The 19,567-nt window shown below is 33.3% G+C and overlaps 1 protein-coding gene across 3 annotated transcripts in view; it reads left to right on the forward strand.

Moving 5' to 3' along the window:
- Bltp3b (bridge-like lipid transfer protein family member 3B) overlaps positions 1-19,567 on the forward strand; it is a 93,066-nt gene that overhangs the window by 27,429 nt on the left and 46,070 nt on the right. For 2 of the 3 annotated variants that reach the window (XM_071609607.1, XM_071609608.1), the window contains exons 2-8: positions 3,271-3,433; positions 4,690-4,728; positions 8,033-8,124; positions 14,850-15,039; positions 15,639-15,779; positions 16,955-17,125; positions 19,453-19,521. In XM_071609607.1, coding sequence (XP_071465708.1) covers positions 3,271-3,433; positions 4,690-4,728; positions 8,033-8,124; positions 14,850-15,039; positions 15,639-15,779; positions 16,955-17,125; positions 19,453-19,521 — 865 coding nt within the window. The remainder of the gene's footprint in view (positions 1-3,270; positions 3,434-4,689; positions 4,729-8,032; positions 8,125-14,849; positions 15,040-15,638; positions 15,780-16,954; positions 17,126-19,452; positions 19,522-19,567) is intronic. The other variant, XM_027947462.2, reaches the window with a different exon arrangement.

Genomic DNA, 19,567 nt, shown 5'->3' on the forward strand with positions numbered 1-19,567 from the left:
TGTTTGGGGTCCTGTAGGCTTCCAGGATTTGGCAATCCATTCCATCTTTCATATCTGGGAAGTTTTCTAAGATTATTTCATTCAACAGATTGTTCATTCCTTTGGTTTGAACCTCTATACCTTCTTCTATCCCAATGACTCTCAAGTTTGGTTTTTTTTATGACATCCCATATCTCTTGCATGGATTGCTCGTGATTTTTTAACATCTTTTCTGCGTTGACTATATTCTTTTCGAGTTCATAAACTTTGTCTTTATTATCTGATATTCTGACTTCTATTTGATCTAGTCTATTTGTAATATTCTCTTCTGAGTTTTTAATTTGGTTTATGGTTTCCTGCATTTCTAGGATTACTGTTTGATTTTTTTTAAGATCTCTATCTCCTGGTAGAGTTCCTTCTTTGCAATTTGAATTTGCTTATGCAATTTGTTTTCAAAGTATTCTTTCATTTTTTCGACTCGCTGTCTCATGACTTCTCTAAGATTCCATTCCATCTGAGTCAGGTATGCCTTGAGTTCTTTCTCTGTCCATTTTTCTGATGCCTCTAGGTTCTCCTGTAGATTTAAGTTGTCCTGCATTGTTTGTAATCCTTTTTTCCCTTGTTTTTTCATGTTACTTTCCAACTCTGTTTAACTGCTGTGTTTCTGTTTTCTCCTATGAATTTGTTTTGGTTTTGTATATCTCTGTGGTGTCTCCTTTGTGGTGGGAGACTATGCCTAGAAATGTTGGGCTTTATTGTACTTTAAAGCTGATTCATTCAATTCATAAAAAGCTTCCGGATTCTGTATGTATATAGTGATTTGTTGTTTGTTCTTAGGACTTTATGTTTAGGTTAGGTGCTATGATGGTATGAAGGTTAGTATGTCTTGGCTACTTTGGAAGATTGCTCTACTGAATGGGGATATTAACAGGCGATTGGATCAGGGTGTTTGGTAGTAGCTAGGTATTTAGGAGCCCTATAGACAGCCTCAAAACATTCAACTGTTTGCATTTAGACAATTACACGTAATGGAAGACGTAATGCTTGGGATGAAAGTTGCAGGGTAGAGGAAGGAAGGTGCTCTTAAAAAGAAAGTAGAGAGAGAGAGATGGATTAGAGGAGAATGGAAAGAACAATAAAACTTGAAACGGGAAAGAAGGAAAAGGGGAGAAAAGAAAAAAGAGAAGGAAAAAAAAATGAAGTCTTAGAGATCCATTTTCTTCTCTTCCAGTAGGCGGAGCTGTGCCCTCCGAGCCAAGCTTCTGCCCTCTATGTGCTGACAGCAGTCCCTGTAAGGCGGCTCTTGGGAGTCTCTCAATCCTGGTAGTCCAGCGCCGTTTTACTTCTCCGGCCCCTCTCCCCCTTCCTCCTGCCAGCCAGCCAGGTCCTGTTCACAGGAGGCGGTTCCCCCAAGGATCTGGTTACACTTGCAGCCCCACCGTGTGCCCTGTTTCCCGAACGACTGAGCACTCTCTCTGTCATTCATCTAAGCTCCAGTGCTGTGGAGCGGTGATCTGGGAACCAACAGTAATTTTTCCGGACCCCTTTGGTGGGCACGCCCCTGGAAACTGGCGGCTAATGATTGGTATTCTTGTTGACATGTAAAGCTTGTAAATGACTCAGGACATGTAGTTGCTTTAATATTTAACTTCAAAAGAAATAATTAATTTTGTCATTGGTTTTACTTTCACAAAAGTAATTGCTGGGTAAAGTTAGCAATTTTTCACTTTTTAGGGTTGTTTTGGGGATTAAGTAATGTATATCAAAGTATCTCAAAATACCTTTGATGTGTATTATAAATAGTTGTGACAGTAGGCAAATAGATTCAAGTTTTTTGTTTTGTTTGTTCATTCAAAAGTGGAGATAAAATTAATATTGACCGGAGCTGGGGTTGTGGCTCAGTGGTAGAGCACTTGCCTCGCACGCATGAGGCACTGGGTTCAATCCTCAGCACCACATAAAAATAAATAAATAAAGATGTTCTGTCCATCTACAACTAAGAAAAACATTCTTTTAAAAAAATTAGTATTGGGGGCTGGAGATGTGGCTCAAGCGGTACCGCACTCGCCTGATACGTGTGCGGCCTGGGTCCGATCCTTAGCACGCCACATACAAACAAAGATGTTGTGTCCGCTGCCTAGAACTGAAAAATAAATATTAAAATTCTCTCTCTCTTAAAAAAAAAAAAAAGAAAGAAAGGTTGACGCAGGATCATAAGATTTTAAAAATAAATAAATAAAAAATTAGTATTGACCCTAAGGAGTTAGCATAGGAATTAAGTGCAGTAGTCATGCATGCAGAGAGTAAACCCATGGCACACAGTAAACCCTTAGAACATGTTCATTGTTATGTTAACTGTTATTGTTTCTTTTTTTTTTTTTTTTAAGCTAAAATATTTTTACTGGGCTGGAACATAGCTCAGTGATGGGGTGCTTGCCTACTGTGCATGAGGCCCTGGGTTTGATCTCTGGCACTGGCATTGCAAAAAAAAAAAAAAATCAAGGCCTCGTCTGATATTTGCCACTTTTCCTTAGGCCTTTTATCATTCAGTTATCTTAACATCTATAAAAAGGATAATTGATGTTTGTACAGCTAATTCAAGATTTTAAATAATTTATATTATTTAAATACTTGATATTTTAAAGTATCACACAGAAAACACCAAGATTGGTTTCTAAATAGAGTTGCATAATCTTCTTCAGAGACTTTTAAAAACAATTTGTATGTTCCAGAATTTATTCTGAAATGATTAAGATCAGTTTCTAATACCAGGAATCACCAGATAATTCTAAAAGGAGTACTGTTGTCCTTTGACCATTATTCTTGTTATAATGAATGATATCTGTTGCTGCTGGCTGCTGCAACTGCTTCTTCTGCTAAAAGGTTCCCTCATTCCCTTACCTTCTTTGTAGCTTGGTTAGTAGAATAGGACTCTCCCTTTTTGTGATGTAGTCTGTAGTGAAATGTCATCCCCACTGTTTGCATAGTGCATGGAAAATAGTGATAGTTACTCACTAAATACTGAACTAAATACTTGAAGGAAAGTAAGAATGAGAGCTTGATTGTTTATGGGAATATGACATTCAAATGGGTGCCACCCAAACTGTAGGGCTTTGTATAAAAGAGCTACAAATATGAGAAATCAAAACAACAACAAAACACATTGAACATGGATTAAGCAGAGCCCATTTCTGTTGTTTTGTGGTTCTTTAATGCTCTGTATATTTGCAAGAATGATGCTGGCATACAGTAACTGACACTGAAACAAATGTAACATATATTCTCTTTCAGATTTACCAAAAATTTATCTCCTGACAAGATAAATCTAAGTACTCTTAAAGGAGAAGGTGAACTGAAGAATTTGGAGTTGGATGAAGAAGTGCTCCAGAATATGTTGGATTTGCCCACATGGCTTGCTATCAACAAAGTTTTTTGTAATAAAGCATCCATTAGGGTAAGACTTTATTATCTGTGGAGGGCATATTATATTATCATTTTTAAATTATCTCTGTCTTTTAAAATAAGTATTTTGTTTTAAATCATTATATAAAGAAGTCCTTTATTGAAAGAAAAACTCTTTGCAAGAAATATTTATGATATGTACTTACAAATATAAAGTCAATATGCATAGATTTTAATTTTGTTTAAATATGATTTTATAAATATTTTAAGTAAAATCATTAATTTGTTAGTAGTAAAATGATTGCTTCAGGTTGACCCATATTCAAAGACAGTTTTTTTTTTTCATAATATTACCAAATGAAACTTTTTTTTCCTCTTCTTTCTTTTTGTGGTGCTAGGGATCAAACTTGGGACCTCATGCATGCTAAGCAAGCTTTCTACCATTGCGCTATATCACCAGCCCTAAATGAGACTATTTAAATTTGTAGCAAGTAATATTAACTGAAACTGAAAACATGAGAACTGTTATTTCTTATTGTACATATTATGCTTTTATTTGGAATTTTGCCTGTTTGTCATTTGTTTCTTCTTCATTTTGAAAAATTTAAAGGTTTCTATTTACTGTTTTTACCATATTCCCTACTTACTCTTAAGTTGTTATTATCTTTGTTGATTTGTATCATTTCTTGCTCTTAATGATCAGTCTTAGTTTGAGAGTCTGCTTACTTGAAATACACTGCATGCTAATTTTTTTCACAAAATTAAAATTTGGGTTTCTAAGAAAAGATTGAAGAAATTTCCTATATCCTTTTATTGGTAATCTTTAATTTTGGTTCCATCCTCCATAAACCTAATACCTGTACAGACTTGACATTTTTAGTGCAGGGTATAGTTGAGCCTTAATTTTTTGTATTGCCTGAATTTTACATTAATGGCCTTAACTTTTTTTATTTGTTTGAATATCTATAAAAATATTGATCAGGATTCTGTTAAATAAACAGCAGTGATTATGCTTTGCTGGGAACTCTTAATTTAAATCATGAAATTAAAATATGTTTTTAAGGACTGGGAAAAACATAAAAGAACTTGAAATTTTTATTTAGTCAACTAAGTTAGTTGTATTTTATTATAGGTACATCTGATTTTAAAAGTATGAATAAGCTGTGTAGTTCATTATTTTTTAATTTAAGAAAAAAATCATCCAATAGAATTTGGTGTCTGTCAGTATATAAAAATAGTAACTGTGTTGATTACTGTTTTAGGTTTTTTTTTTGTACTTTATTTTAAAGAAAAAATTTTTTTCTGTAGATCCCCTGGACAAAACTGAAAACACATCCTATCTCTTTGGTGAGTTTTGATAATTTTTATAAATAAACATTTATGTATGTCAGTTATCTACTATGTTAGTATTTTGGTTTGTGGGATTTTCCACCCACTAGCTTTCCTCTTATTTGATTTGACTTTTTTCAACCCTTATATGAGAAGTTTGAATTTTAAAAGGAGAGCATAAATTTTTTCAGATCTAAAATATTATTGGTATATTTTTAAAAAATTTAAGTGCTTTATGGTTATACATAATATTGGGGTTCATTTTTACTAAATTATACAAGCATGAAATATTATTTGTTCCAATTCAGTTCCTAATACCTATCCTTTTCTTTCTTTTCTCCCTCCCCTGTTTTCTGTTCCCTACTTTATTGGGAATTTATTTCTATTTATTTATAGTTAAAAAATACATTATAGATATACATAAAGGTGAAATCCATTGTGGTATATTCACATATGTATGTAGAGTCTACTGTGAACAGAGAGCATTTTTGATTTACATAGGATAGTTTGGATAGTTTCATTGGACTCTTCCTCCCTTTTCCCATCTTTCCTTTCTTCCTTAATCCCTTTCCTCTACTCCACTGATGTCCTATTTTCATCTGATTTCCCGACACTCCTACTTTTTAAATTTTTTTAAACTTATTTTGGTCTAGTGTATATGAGAGAACTATTTGATCCTTGACTTTCTGGGTCTGGCTTATTTCACTTGGCACAATATTCTCCATTTCCATTCATTTACTAGCCAGTCCCATAATTTCATTCATCTTTATGGCTAAATCAAACTCCATTTTGAATATATATCACATTTTCTTTATCCATTCATCTATCAATGGACATTTGGACTGGTTCCATATGAATTGGTATATTTTATAGCATCATTTAACTCTTTATTGACATACTGTGAAATTCTTCTTTTAATAACATGTAATCCAGATCTTTCTGTGTGTTTAGGTTTACTGATCTAGTAAATTAAGTAATGCATTCTTTAATATCTTTGTGTTTTGAAGAAAATTTATTTTTTCATCATTTATTAATTTATTCTTTAATTTTTTTCCAATGGTAGAGATTGAATCCAGAACCTTGAGCCTGCTAAGCTTGTACTACCAGTTAGTTATACCCACAGTTCCATAAATATTATACATATATGTAGTATAACTTGTCATTCTTCTGGTTATACATAATGTAGAATTACATTGGTTGTATAATCATATCTGCACATAGGACAGTGATATCCAATTCATTCTACTGTCTTTCCCATTCTCATCCACCTTCTCTTCCCCCCATTTCCCCCCTGTTCAATATGGTGACCCCACCACCACCACCACCACCACTACCCCTGCATTGTTAGTAAGCATCCACATATCAGAGAGAACATTCAGCCTTTGTTTTTTTGGGATTGGCTTATTTCACTTAGCATGATACTCTCCAGTTTCATTCATTTACTGGCAAATGCCATCATTTCATTCTACTTTATGGCTGAGTAACATTCCATTGTGATTAGACACCACATTTTCTTTATCTATTCAACTGTTGAAGGGCACATAGGTTGGTTCCATAACTTAGCTATTATGAATTGAACTGCTGTGAACATTGATGTGGCTGTGTCATTGTAATATGCTCATTTTAAGTCCTTTGGGTATACAACTGTGGAGTGGGATAACGGGGTCAAATGGTGGTTCCATTTCAGGTTTTCTGAGGAATCTTCATACTGTTTTCCAGATTGGTTGCACCACTTCGCAATGTATAAGTGTACCTTTTTCAACATCCTCACTAATATTTATTGTTACTCTTATATTTTATTTTTTTAAAGAGAGAGAGAGAAAGAAAGAGAGAGATTTTTTAAAAAATATTTATTTATTTTTTTTAGTTTTCGGCGGACACAACATCTTTGTATGTGGTGCTGAGGATTGAACCCGGGTTGCACGCATGCCAGGCGAGCGCGCTACCACTTGAGCCACATCCCCAGCCCTCTTTTCACATTCTTGATTGCTTCCTTTGCTGTGAAGAAGATATTTAGTTTGATTCCATCCCATTTGTTGATTCTTGATTTTACTTCTTGTGCTTTCAGAGTAAAGTTTTTGTTTAGGAAGTCACTTCCTACGTTGACATGATGTAGATTTGGGCCTGCGTTTTCTTTAATTAGGTTCAGGGTTTCTAGTCTAATGCCTAGGTCTTTGATCCACTGTGAGTGTGCAGGGTGAGAGAGACAGGGGTTTAATTTCATTTTGCTACATATGGATTTCCGGTTTTCCCAGTACTATTTGTTGAAGAGGCTGTCTTTTCTCTATTGTATTTTTATGGTGCCTTTGTTTATATGAGGTAATTGTATTTATATGGGTTTGTCTCTGTGTTTTCTATTCTGTACCATTGGTCTACATGTCTGTTTTGGTGCCAAAACCATGCATTTTTGTTCTTATAGCTCTGTAGTATAATTTAGGGTTTGGTATTGTGATGCCTCCTGTTTCACTTTTTTTTGCTAAGGATTGCTTTGGTTATCATAAATATTTATTAAGCATCTGTTTTGTGCCCTGAGGGAACTTATATTTTAATAGAGGTGACCAACTGAATGAGTACACAATAAAATAAGATTTAAGTTCAGATAATGATAAATGTTGCATATAAAATAGAGAATGAGAATGACCAAAGTGGTTAATGATGACTACTAACAATGTTTGCTCTTTATTCAAGGGGGTAGAAGAAAAAACTCTGGGAAAGAACTTTTTTCATATGGGATTATTTATTTTTTCATATTTTTGACTTACTTCATACTTTGATTAGTTATGTCTCAGATAGCTATAAGCCCTTTATGGGTGGTTCAGTTCTAATCATTACTATGTAATTAATTTATCAACTAATAATATACCTGTGTTTTAAAAATTTTTAGTTGTAGATGAACACAGTATCTTTATTTTGTTTATTTAGTTTTTTTATGTGGTGCTGGGGATCGAACCCATTGCCTCATGCATGCTAGGCAAGTTCTCTACCACTGAGCCACAACTCTAGCACATACATCTGGGTTTAGAGATTATGTGTTCATAAATTCTGATGTCCTCATCAGTTAGTGGCTACTTCTGATTGTTTTTCTCCTGTACTTATAGAATATTCACAACTTTTCCACTAGATAAATGCCTTGAGATAGGACTGAATACTTTGTTTTCCTTTCTGATATTTGTTTTTTTAGAATTTTAGTGTTACTTAAGACTTTCTTCATTTCCTGTTTAATTTGCTCTCAAAGAAATGAAAGAGAAAATAATAAAATAATACTTTCATAAAACAAAGAAAATATCTAATATTTTGTTTACATTTTTAACATTCTTACCAGTCTCTAGATAAAGTGATAATGGAAATGAGTACATGTGAAGAACCAAGAGCCCCTAATGGCCCATCACCAATAGCAACTGCTTCAGGACAAAGGTGCGCTATTTCCATTAATATTTGTGACTATCAAAGTGAATTCTTTTCATTAGTTGGTTCTGTTATCTGCAGTATCAGAACATAAAATAAAATCTCTTAATCTCAAAAGCCCTACTATAGTCACTTCTCCCATCAAATATCTTACAGATTTAGTTGTATACATTGCAAAAGTAGCAGCTGATTTTTAGCTTTTTGGACTCATCTTGATTTCCTTACTATTAAGTACTAATGATTATCCAAGGCAGAACATCTGCAGAAAATGGAAGCAGAAGAGCTTAGGCATTCTATAAATGACATAATTTCTTATTTTCTGAATACAGCAGTTCTCTGTGGCTTTAGTTACCCATGGTCAACTATAGCCTGAAAATATTAAATGGAAATTTACAGAAACAAATAATTCATAAGTTTTAAATTCTACACCATTATGAATAGCATGAAATCTTGTTGCCTCCAATGGAAATGTGAGTTATCCTTTTGTCCAATGTACCCCTGCTGCCCACCCATTTGTTACTTGGTAGCTGTCTTGAGTTATTAGATCCATGGTCAAGGTATCACAGTGCTGTGTTCAAATGAAGCAGGAGGATTGTAAGTTTGGGGGTAGCCTTAACAACTTAGTGAGGCCCTAAGCAACTGAGTGAGTCCTTGTCTGAAAAACTTTTAAAAATGTAGCTGAGTTGTTAAGCAGCCCTGTATTCAATCCCCAGTATCAAAAAAAAAAAAAAGAAAGAAAAAAGAAAAAGATGCGGGTTAAGAGGTTAAGTCACAATGCCCAAGTCATTCGCCTTATCTTATCTCATGACATATGCATTATATCATCTCACATTATCACAAAAAGGTGAGTACAATATAGTAAGGCATTTTGAGAGACATTTTTTCTGTTTTGTTATTAGATATTTTATTATTATTATTAGATATTTTGTTATTAGATATTTTGTTGTTAGATATTGTTGCTTAAGTTAGAAATGAAACTTTATCTTAGGTATGGATGTATTGGAAAGACATAGTGTATAGGTTCAGTACTATTCATGATTTCAGGCATTCATTGTGGGGGAGTCATGGAATATATTTCTTTCAGATAATGGGGTACTATAATTTCTCTGCATTATCATTTCTTATCAATGAAACTTTAAAAGATTAGTGGTATCTTAATAAATTACAGACCTTTTATATTTAATTCATTAAATATAAAATGTTCACACTTTCCACAGGTTGGATTTCGAAAGATGAAAGTTAGGTGCTAATGAGGTGGGAGCATGAGGACCGATTTGTAAAACCTTTTTGAAAAATTAAAATTGTTCTTCAAAAACTTACTTGTTTGTTTTTTTACACTGAACACTTGGATCAGGCTGGGGATGTAACTCAGTAGAATAGTCTTGTCTGGCATATACAAGGCTCTGGATTTGATCCTCAGCACTGGAAAATAAAAAATTAAAATAAATTCGGAATTTGTGCTTTACATCATTTCCAGGCAGGATTTCTGCATTATTTTTGGATTCACATGAAATGCCCACATGTATTTTAATGTAATCTGCTTCCTGAAGTTGTGTGACATGGCAACCCTGAACATCTAGTATTCTCAGTGCTGTGTAAAGCTATTGATAAAATTCTTTAAATGAATGTGGTGCACGTAGACACCCTCACTCATTTCTGTTTTACAAAGGTTGAACCACCTTTATATTAGTGCATTCTTTGAGAATATCTACAGTCTGATCAATATCTTTTCATATGGGAATCTAATGATGATTCTTCTGCTGCTAAGAGTTGACTGAAGGCCATACGGTATTTATCAAATGTATGGTTTTATGTTTGGACTACAGATGACAGAGAAAAGAACTTTCACATTAACTTGTTTTTAATTTGTGCTTCATCTAGCAACTTGAGATTTTAAAGATTAGATTGTGATTTCAAGTGTAATAGAGTAATTGGTCTTCAGATTGGCTTGTCAGAATTGGAGAAAAAGTAGAAATGATTTAGTTACTGAAAGAAGAAAATTGAAAATTTATATTAAAGACTTATTTTAATTAAACATGGCAGAAGTGAATCATTTTGTTCTTGTGCACTTAGTGTAGTTCTTCCTAATTTATGGATTTATAATATCAATAAATTATTATTTTGGCTTTTTAATCATATGGTAATTATCCTTACATATATATTTTTTAATTAGTTGTTGATGGACCTTTGTTTTATTTATTTGTATGTGGTGCTGAGAATCAAACCCAGTGCCTCACTCATGCTAGGCAAGCGCACTACCACTGAGCCACAACCCCAACCCTATTCTTATATTTTGACATTAATACAAAGTCTGGCAGTATGGTTAATCTATTTTGGTGTCTTCCAGACTTGCCTGATTGTAACAACTGGTTGGGTGCATATTAAGTCATCAGAGTCTTTAAAGTTCCTTCTCTTGAAATTTTGATCCATTAGGTCTGGAGTGAGTGTCAAAAATATGTTTGTTTGTTTTTTAAAACCCAGTGCAGTGTCACTGCCAGTAGTCTCAGCCATTCAAGCTGTTGAGGCAGAAGGATTGCAAGTTCAAGGCTATTCTGGGCAACTTAGTGACACCTTGTGTCAAAAAAAAAAAAAAAAAAAAGGATCAGAGATATAACTCAGTGGTAGAATACCCTTGTGTTCCATCTCCCATACCACCAAAAAATATAAATATTGAATATGTATTTTCAACAGTCCCTGTAAGCATGTAATGTAGGGCAACACTGATCCTTTTCTTTCTAGCTAAGAGATTAAAAAAAGAGAAACAGATTGGCCCTTCCCTATGTAGACTGATAATGTTACGCAGAGTAATTTCTACAAAGTTTAATACAAAGTCTAGTAAACTTTTTAAAATAATTTTTTAAATATTTATTTTTTAGAAGTAGTTGGACACAATACCTTTATTTTGTTTATTCTTATGTGGTGCTGAGGATCGAACCCAGGGCCTCGCACGTGATGGACAAGCGCTCTACCGCTGAGCCACAACCCAAGCCCCCCCAAAGTCTAGTAAACTTTTTAAGTTGAGAAATGTTCAAACTGTGAAGAGACCTATTTGTAAGCTAGAATTCTATCTTTCAAATTTTATTGAATTTTAGCATAACCTAAAAAGTATAGACTTTAGCTAGCACTGTGGCACACTATGTTAATTGGGAGGTTCAGGCAGGAGGATAGAAAGTTCAAGACTAGCTTCAGCAACTTAGTGAGGCCCTAAACAATTTAATGAGACCCTGTCTCAAAATAAAAAAAAGGCTGGGGATTTGGCTCATATAAGTGCCCCTGGGTTCAATCCCCTGTGTCTACTAAAAAAATAAACTTTAGTCATTGATTCAGTCTTCGTCCTTTTGACAGTGGATTCTACAATATGGATTGCAACTTATTTATTTACTTATTTTTGGTGCTAGGGATTAAATCCAGGCGTTCATGCTTGCTAGGCATGTACTCTTTCACTGAGTTATACCACCATCCCCATGTGTTCTAATTCTGTGTACATTTAAAAATGTTATAGTTCAGGGCTGGGATTGTGGCTCATTTTGTAGAGCGCTCTCCTAGCACAGGTGGGACCCGAGTTCGATCCTCAGCACCACATAAAAATAAAGGCATATTGTTGTGTCCATCTACACCTAAAAAAAAAAAAAAGTTCAGACTGGGATTGTAGCTGGGTTGCAGAACACATGACTTAAGACCCTGGGTTCAATACCAGCATTAAAATATATATAGAATAGGTAAGGTTGGATTATTCCAAAAGGATATTCCCACATAATTATTACAAAAGTATTTTTTTCTAACTCTTAAGAATATTTCTATCTTAAGTAACCAATATTTGTCCTTAGGATAAAAGAAGTTCTTAGATGCTGATGAGTTCTCATTGTTTATTTCTCAATTTTCTAAACTCAGTAGATGACCACTTTGTTTTATAACAGAATTACCTCAGACAAGCCAATGAGTGTGTAAATTACCATATTTGCATCATTTCACCTAAGGTAATAGCAATTTTTTGAGCAGGTATTGTTTTTATTTTACAGATGAAGAAATTGAGGCTCAGAGCCTCAATATTTATTAATGATAATCTACTACTATTATCAGTAATTCTGTAAGTGATAGTTATATTTAAATTTTTTTTTTTAGTTGTAGAAAGACACACATCTTTATTTTTATTTATTTATTTTTATGTGGTGCTGAGGATTAAACCCAGTGCCTCATGCACACTAGGCAAGTGCTCTGCTGCTGAGCTACAGCCCCAGCCCCAAAAGTGTTACTTTATTTAAAAGATGTGTTATCTAACTGGGTATGGTGGTGTATGCCTGTAGACCTAGCTACTTGGGAGACTGAGACAGGAGAATCACCTGTGTCCGAATGTTTGAGACTAGTTCTGGGCAACATAGCAAACACCTGTCTCAAAAATAAAAAGGAAAAGGAAAAAAAGTCCCCTGAGGCTTGAAAAGTAATTTACTTATTCATTAAGATAGCAAGTCAAGAAGAAGAGCAGTAGTAGATATGGGGAGGGTTTTAGATGATGGGCTCTCTTTTAGATATGTTGTGTTTGTAATGTGTGTGAGACAGCCAGGTGGAGAGATTTGATGGACAATTTGAATTTTACTGAAGTCATAGTAAGAGATCTGGATAGAGATGTAAAATTATAAATGATGGGCATATTGATGAAATAAGCTGCTAATTGGGCAAATTTCTACCACCCCTTCTGCCAAAATGCAGTCATAGTCTGGGTCGCAGTTATGCTATACTAATTACGTTCTTGAAATCTGACCTTTACTGTCTTACTTCTCTGTGTCTTTGCTCATGCTTTTCTCTATTCTAAGATTTCCCTTCTGTTGTATTTCTTCCTATGGACAAATGGTTCTTCTCCCTAGTTATGTAAGTAATCTCTCTCCCAACAAGTATTCTGATGATTACTTTTTAAAAACTCTTGATTGCAGACTATCAGAAACTAGTATATATGTTTTCTCCTCTCTATTAACTTGTGATCCCTGTAATGCTACAGCTGAATTTTGGTTTTCTTTATGTCTCAGGATCATTTACATGGGACAAATAAATATTTGTTGAATTGAACTAGAAAATACAAATTTTTTTTCTGATCATATTCCTGTTAAACTTAGTAGCCTTCATGTTAAGAATTTAGCTCTTACTTATAGATGCTAATTGACTAAAACTTTTTGAGATTAAATAGGTATGAATATTGATTATTAATAAAGTAATTTCGAGTACCTTTCAATTTTTAAAATCTTTGACATTTTGAGAACATTTTTATAGCTAAACTGTAGCTAGTCTAGATTATTGTTTTAACAAGTCAAATTTGTTTTTTTAAACAAAAAATGAATGGTAGAATAGTGTAAGTTATTTTTTTAAACTTTCTTTTTTATTTTTTAATATTTATTTTGTAGTTTTAGGTGGACACAGTATCTTTATTTTATTTTATTGTGGTGCTGAGGATTGAACCCAGTGCCTCATACATGCCAGGCAAGCACACTAACACTAGAGCCACATCTCCAGCCCCTTAAACTTTCTTTTTTATATTCATTTATTCATTTATTTTGGTGGTGTGTGGGATTGAACCCAGGGCTTCAAGCATGCTAGGCAAGCATCCTACCACTGAGTTGTAATCCCCAACCCTCAGAAGTCTAGAATATTCCTTTCTAGGAAGACTGGCTTGTGGGAGGAAGGAAACCAGGAGGAAATGACTAAAAGGACAGAAAGAAAGGAAGAAAGAAAAATTGTGAGTTTGCATCACCCTAGTGACACAGTCTAATAAAAAATAACACTTCTCTGCTCTGTGAGTCTTACCATGCACACATTATTGAGTGTGCAGCCAAAAGGCATGAGACATTCATAAAATATTCATTTGAAAAGCAAAACAAAGAGCAAAATCAAACCAATACTGTAAGGACAATTTAAGAAACAAGAGAATACATTTAAACATGTCGTGTGCTCTGCAGCCTCTAAGATACTTCCCAGTGATTCCTTTTCCCAAGAGGGAACTGTCATGACCACATGTAAATCTTTTCCCTTGAAAAACTTGCAATGACAAAGCAGAGTAGGTAATATTGAGGATATGACACTTTTGGGGGTAAGTTACTATCATAATGCTATTGAACTTTCTCAGTGCTCAATATATAAGCTTTTATGAAGCAACCCAGCCTCTATGGCAAGGAATTGTAGGGATTAATCTTTGACAACCACCAGTCATGGAGACTAGATGCCTATGAATCATAAATATTATTATCAATTAATATATACTTAAAGAAACTTGATAACTATTGAGGAATTGAACATCTTACTCCAGACTTATGACCACTATCAATGACAAGTGTGTTTATATTTCTCATCTCAAAAAAAAAAAAATGCCTTTTCTTTTTGGAACATTGAACATTATGAAAGACTGTGGGTGCCAACATGAAAAAAAGGAGAGACAACTGTAATGGAGAATTTTCTGATTTGAGTCCATCAAGTACTGAATGACTTCAGCAAAATTGTAAAACAATACTTTTTGTGTAGCTTGGTTTTTGAGTATTTGATTTGGGGTTAATATGATTTATGAAAGCCAGGTAATTCATCATGTCTTAAATTTTGGGTGTCATTGAAAAGAATCATACTTTTTTATTGATAAACATCATCTGTCATAAAAAGAAGTTATTTTAAATATGTACTTGTATGAGAATACTTTGTGTATGGCTTTAGTGCATTGTAGTTTTTTTTTTTTTTTTTTTTTTGCTTTGTTTTTCTAGTGAGTATGGTTTTGCTGAAAAAGTTGTTGAAGGAATTACTGTTTCTGTAAATTCTATTGTCATCCGAATTGGAGCAAAGGCCTTCAATGCATCATTTGAACTTTCTCAGCTAAGGATCTATAGTGTAAATGCAAACTGGGAGCATGGAGATTTGAGATTTACTCGTATTCAAGATCCACAGAGAGGAGAGGTGAATTTTTTTCTTTCTCTTTTCTAAAAATGTTTTAGTGATAAATTTAAAATATATCTCTTGTTTGCCATATTTGCCTGGTATCAGGGTTTTCTCTTTTTGCCTTTTTAAATTTTTCTACTTTTTCTGTTATTCTTAATCCTTTAATTATAAACTATGGACATTTTAATATTTGACTACGATAAGTCACCTCACAGAATTAATGAGCCCTTTTAATATATCAAAATATACTCTACTGTATACCTAAAAGAATAGATAACAGAAGAAAAAAGAACTAACAAGCGCTATATTAACTTTTCAGCTGCTTAATTGAATTTTAAATTTATAAAATTAAGATGTATTATTGGAATGCTTTTTGGTCACATGATTCAAGAGCTTTTTGTACTCTGTTAAGTTTCTTAGATTAAAAGTATTGACAGTTTTAAGGTGTGTTACTGAATTTTATGGACATGTACAATTAAAAAATAAAAACAGCATGATAAATATTTCTAGAATGTCATGAAAATTAGTTGAGAAGATAACATTTTATTTTTATAAATCTACATTTTTCTCATTTTCTTTACATGAATATGCGAAGCTAATCTCTTTGTTCTCCTTAGGTTTTGACATTTAAAGAAATAAATTGGCAGATGATTCGAATAGAGGCAGATGCTACTCAAAGTTCACATCTTGAAATTATGTGTGCACCTGTTCGATTAATAACCAACCAATCAAAAATCAGAGTCACTCTTAAAAGAAGAGTAAGTCAACCAGATTAACTGTGTGTGTGTGTGTGTGTGTGTGTGTGTGTGTGTGTTGCTGAGGATCAAATCCGGGGCCTTGTTCATTTGTTAACTATTAATATTGACAGGAAATTTTAAATAACTTCTTAGGTAGATTATTGGCATACTATAAACAGCATATTAAGTCAATGCAAAATAAAAGGTGATATAATGTCTCAAGCAGTATTTGTGGAAAGTTAGTGTAATCATAACATTCCTCCGTATTTTAGACTTAATATTTAAATTTTAAAGATTTTGTTTTTGATAAATTGAATAAATTTCTTAGTTGCTGCATGTTTATTGAACATTTGCTGCCTTATAGTTTCATTTCTTAGGCTGGAGGTTTACCTTGGTGGGTAAAGTACTTGCCAAGCATATATGCAAGTACCTGAGTTCAATCCCTAGCTCTGCAAAAATGAAAACATAAAAGAAAACAACAACACAATAAAAAAAAGAAAAGAAAGTAATTTTACTTTTGTTGTTATTGAATCCTGCTCAGCAATAGATATACAACAAAAACCTTATTAGTAGCCAAAACTTTTTAATTTTAACTGCTAATTTACTTAAATGGGGGAAGATAGTTACTTAAGGATATTGAAGTTGTGAATCCTCTATGGTTTTTGGTGAAATTTAATGGGGAAGTGATGACGTTTTTTAATCATGGCTCAGTAATTACAGACTCAACAATATAGGCTTTGGGTGAGTAGATACAAATAATTATATTAAATTGACAACATTTCTCAATGTATAGTGTTTAACATATATATTCAGAAAAGTAAAATGTGGATAAACTAGCACTTTAGTTTTTAATTCATCTTAATTCCCCTTTCTCTACCAGAATTAGTTGATTTAATACAGGTAATTGGGTGATTTATTAATTATAAATGTGTTTATGTAAGTGCTATAGAACTTGTATTGTTAAGGTACAGGAATTTGTAAGTCTTTTGTTACCACTGTTAGCTCTGGCACTAGGAGATATTCCTTCTATATTATAGGAACTCAGTAAATATTTGTTAAATGAAAGAAGTATTCATATCTATATTTAATTCAATTAAAAAACTTAGCTTTTTTAAAAAAACTGTAAGTGTATTGTACGTTACAGTACAATACAGTACAATTCTTGGCTTAATTTTATAAATCTTTTTTTCTGACAGTTAAAGGACTGTAATGTCATAGCAACAAAGTTAGTTCTAATACTGGATGATTTATTATGGGTTTTGACGGATTCCCAGTTGAAGGCTATGGTACAATATGCAAAATCTCTAAGTGAAGCAATAGAAAAATCAACAGAACAAAGGAAGAGTATGGCTCCTGAACCTACCCAGGTATGCTATAAATTAACAAGAAAAGACTTACTTTACATATAAATAGTTTAAAATATCAGAGTGATTAGTTGCTGTTTTCTTTATAGGAAATGGATTGTAAGATTGAGACCAAGAATCTTCTTTATTCAGATATCTTACAATAATTTTATATACATATCTATATGATAACAGTAAATATTACTAATATGTGTATTATGCTTATTTGTTTGGAGCTCTGTATTGAGCACTGGAGATATTGATGACATAAAAGTGTTTGGTGTAAATCACTTTTTAGGAAATTAAAATACAGTTTTAAAACTTCTAAGTAACAGAAGATGATGGAATAAAACTCACATAATTATAGACAAGAGAGGGTATGTGAGAATTGATTCCACAGAGAACTAACTATGGGGAATTGCTGAAGTTGAAAACAAACTTCTGTTAGAGGTTTCTAACAGCTGGGAGCAAAAAACTAGGAAATAAGCACACTCCTGTAATCCCATCTACTTGGGAGGCTGAGGCAGGAGGATTGGCAAGTTTGAGGCCTGCCTCAATAACTTAGAGAGCACCTGTTTCAAAATAAAAAAAATAAAAAGGACTGAAGATGTAATTCAGTGTTAGAGTGTCCCTGAGTCCAGTTCCCAGTACTGCCAAAACAAAACAAAATCCCCAACGATTTCTTTAAATATCATTTTCTTAAAAATTATAAGTATTATTGGTTTGTGTAAAGAGAAAAATGTTTTCTAGACTTTCCTCATATTAAATTTGTGCTAATACATGAAGATCTTTGTAGAAGGAAGGGACATAGAAAACTCCATTGGGTAGTGTCTTTGATAATTTTATTAAAAGCACAAATGAATTTTTATATCTACTCTTAGTAAAAATATGTAGAATATTATAAAATCATACATCTATGACACTACTTTTGGGAAACAGTGATAGATCTTAGTTATGTGACCTTTTGTTGATCTGGCTTGGTATAAGAGAATAGCATATAATTTAGGCTTTTGTTGACTATCAAATTGGTGTTGTTTGCTGCCTTCCTGGTATGTCATAAGGTACAGAGAGGTAAACATTGCAATGTGAAAGTAAATAGTGTCTGACTCTGCTCTCAAAGACCTAAGATTATAATGAGGGAGTGAAATATAAACAAATATTATAATTTAACATAAATGTCCAGGTGCAGAAATAAAGGAGGGAAGGCATAGAAGAATAAAGTTAGTATTAATTAACTGTTTGCTTTTTGGAAAAGTTTTACAAAGAGATTAATGAGATGGCAACAGTAAAGAAAGGTATTTCAGAAGAGACTGTAGAATCTATAAAAGTATGGTATTATTAAAGAATTGGGATTTTCTAATCAGATGAGGAGTTTGTTGTTGCCAGAGCAGTGTTTTTGGAGTGAGGTATACATGCCTCTGAGGATATATTAACAACTTTCCAAGTTTTATGTTTTAAGGAAACGGAGTTTCATACTTTCCACGTCAGTATGTACTTTTTAAAATATTTGACCTGGCTGCGAATATACTTATTTTTACATGTCAAACTGATTCTCCCTTTCCATAATTGCTGTCATCCTACTTTACAAAGGAAAGGCATTCTTTCTACTCAGCCTCAGTCTAAAATGGATTATTCTAGGAAGGAAGGGGGGGGGGAAACCCTCTGGGAACAAGACAGATAGGCATTTTGAAATGCTGCTTATGATTCTAAGGACATTGTAACAAATAAAGTGATTTGTGGGGTTTTTTTTTGTTTGTTTTGAGCAATTGGAAGGAGAATCTAATAATTTTCAGCTATTAGACTATTGAAATAACTATGGGATAGCTCACATTTGGTACCTAACTCAAAATTGTTTAAATACTCTAGTCACAATGCTAAAACAAAATTACTTTCTTTTTTTCTTTTCTCTTTTCAAATATATTTTAGTTGTACTTGGACACAGTATCTTTATTTATTTTTATGTGGTGCTGAGGATCGAGCCCAGTGCCTCACACTTGCGAGGTGGGCACTCTACCAGTGAACTTTAGACCCAGTACCCCAAATTCCTTTCATTCTAGTTTACCTACTTATGTGAGTTTATAGATATAAGAACAAATAAGTAGATATAGAATTGATGCTGAACTTTACATCATCATACCAAATATATAATATATATCCAGTGGTTCACTTAGGAATTCTCCAGGTGAACCTGATTTTAAAAATTTGATGAACGGACCATTGGCCTATAGCATAGAAAATTTTCCTGCTAAATATGTATGTTGAGGAATTTGAACATTTTCCTAGAGGCATCTAGGAGCCAAAGGAATTTTTTTTTTTTTTTGAGAGAGAGAATTTTAATATTTATTTTTTAGTTTTCGGCGGACACAACATCTTTGTTTGTATGTGGTGCTGAGGATCGAACCCGGGCCTCACACAGCCAGGCGAGTGCGCTACCGCTTGAGCCACATCCCCAGCCCCAAAGGAATT

This window comes from Marmota flaviventris, chromosome 3, assembly GCF_047511675.1.
Source record: "Marmota flaviventris isolate mMarFla1 chromosome 3, mMarFla1.hap1, whole genome shotgun sequence".
NCBI classification, from domain to species: Eukaryota; Metazoa; Chordata; class Mammalia; order Rodentia; family Sciuridae; genus Marmota; species Marmota flaviventris.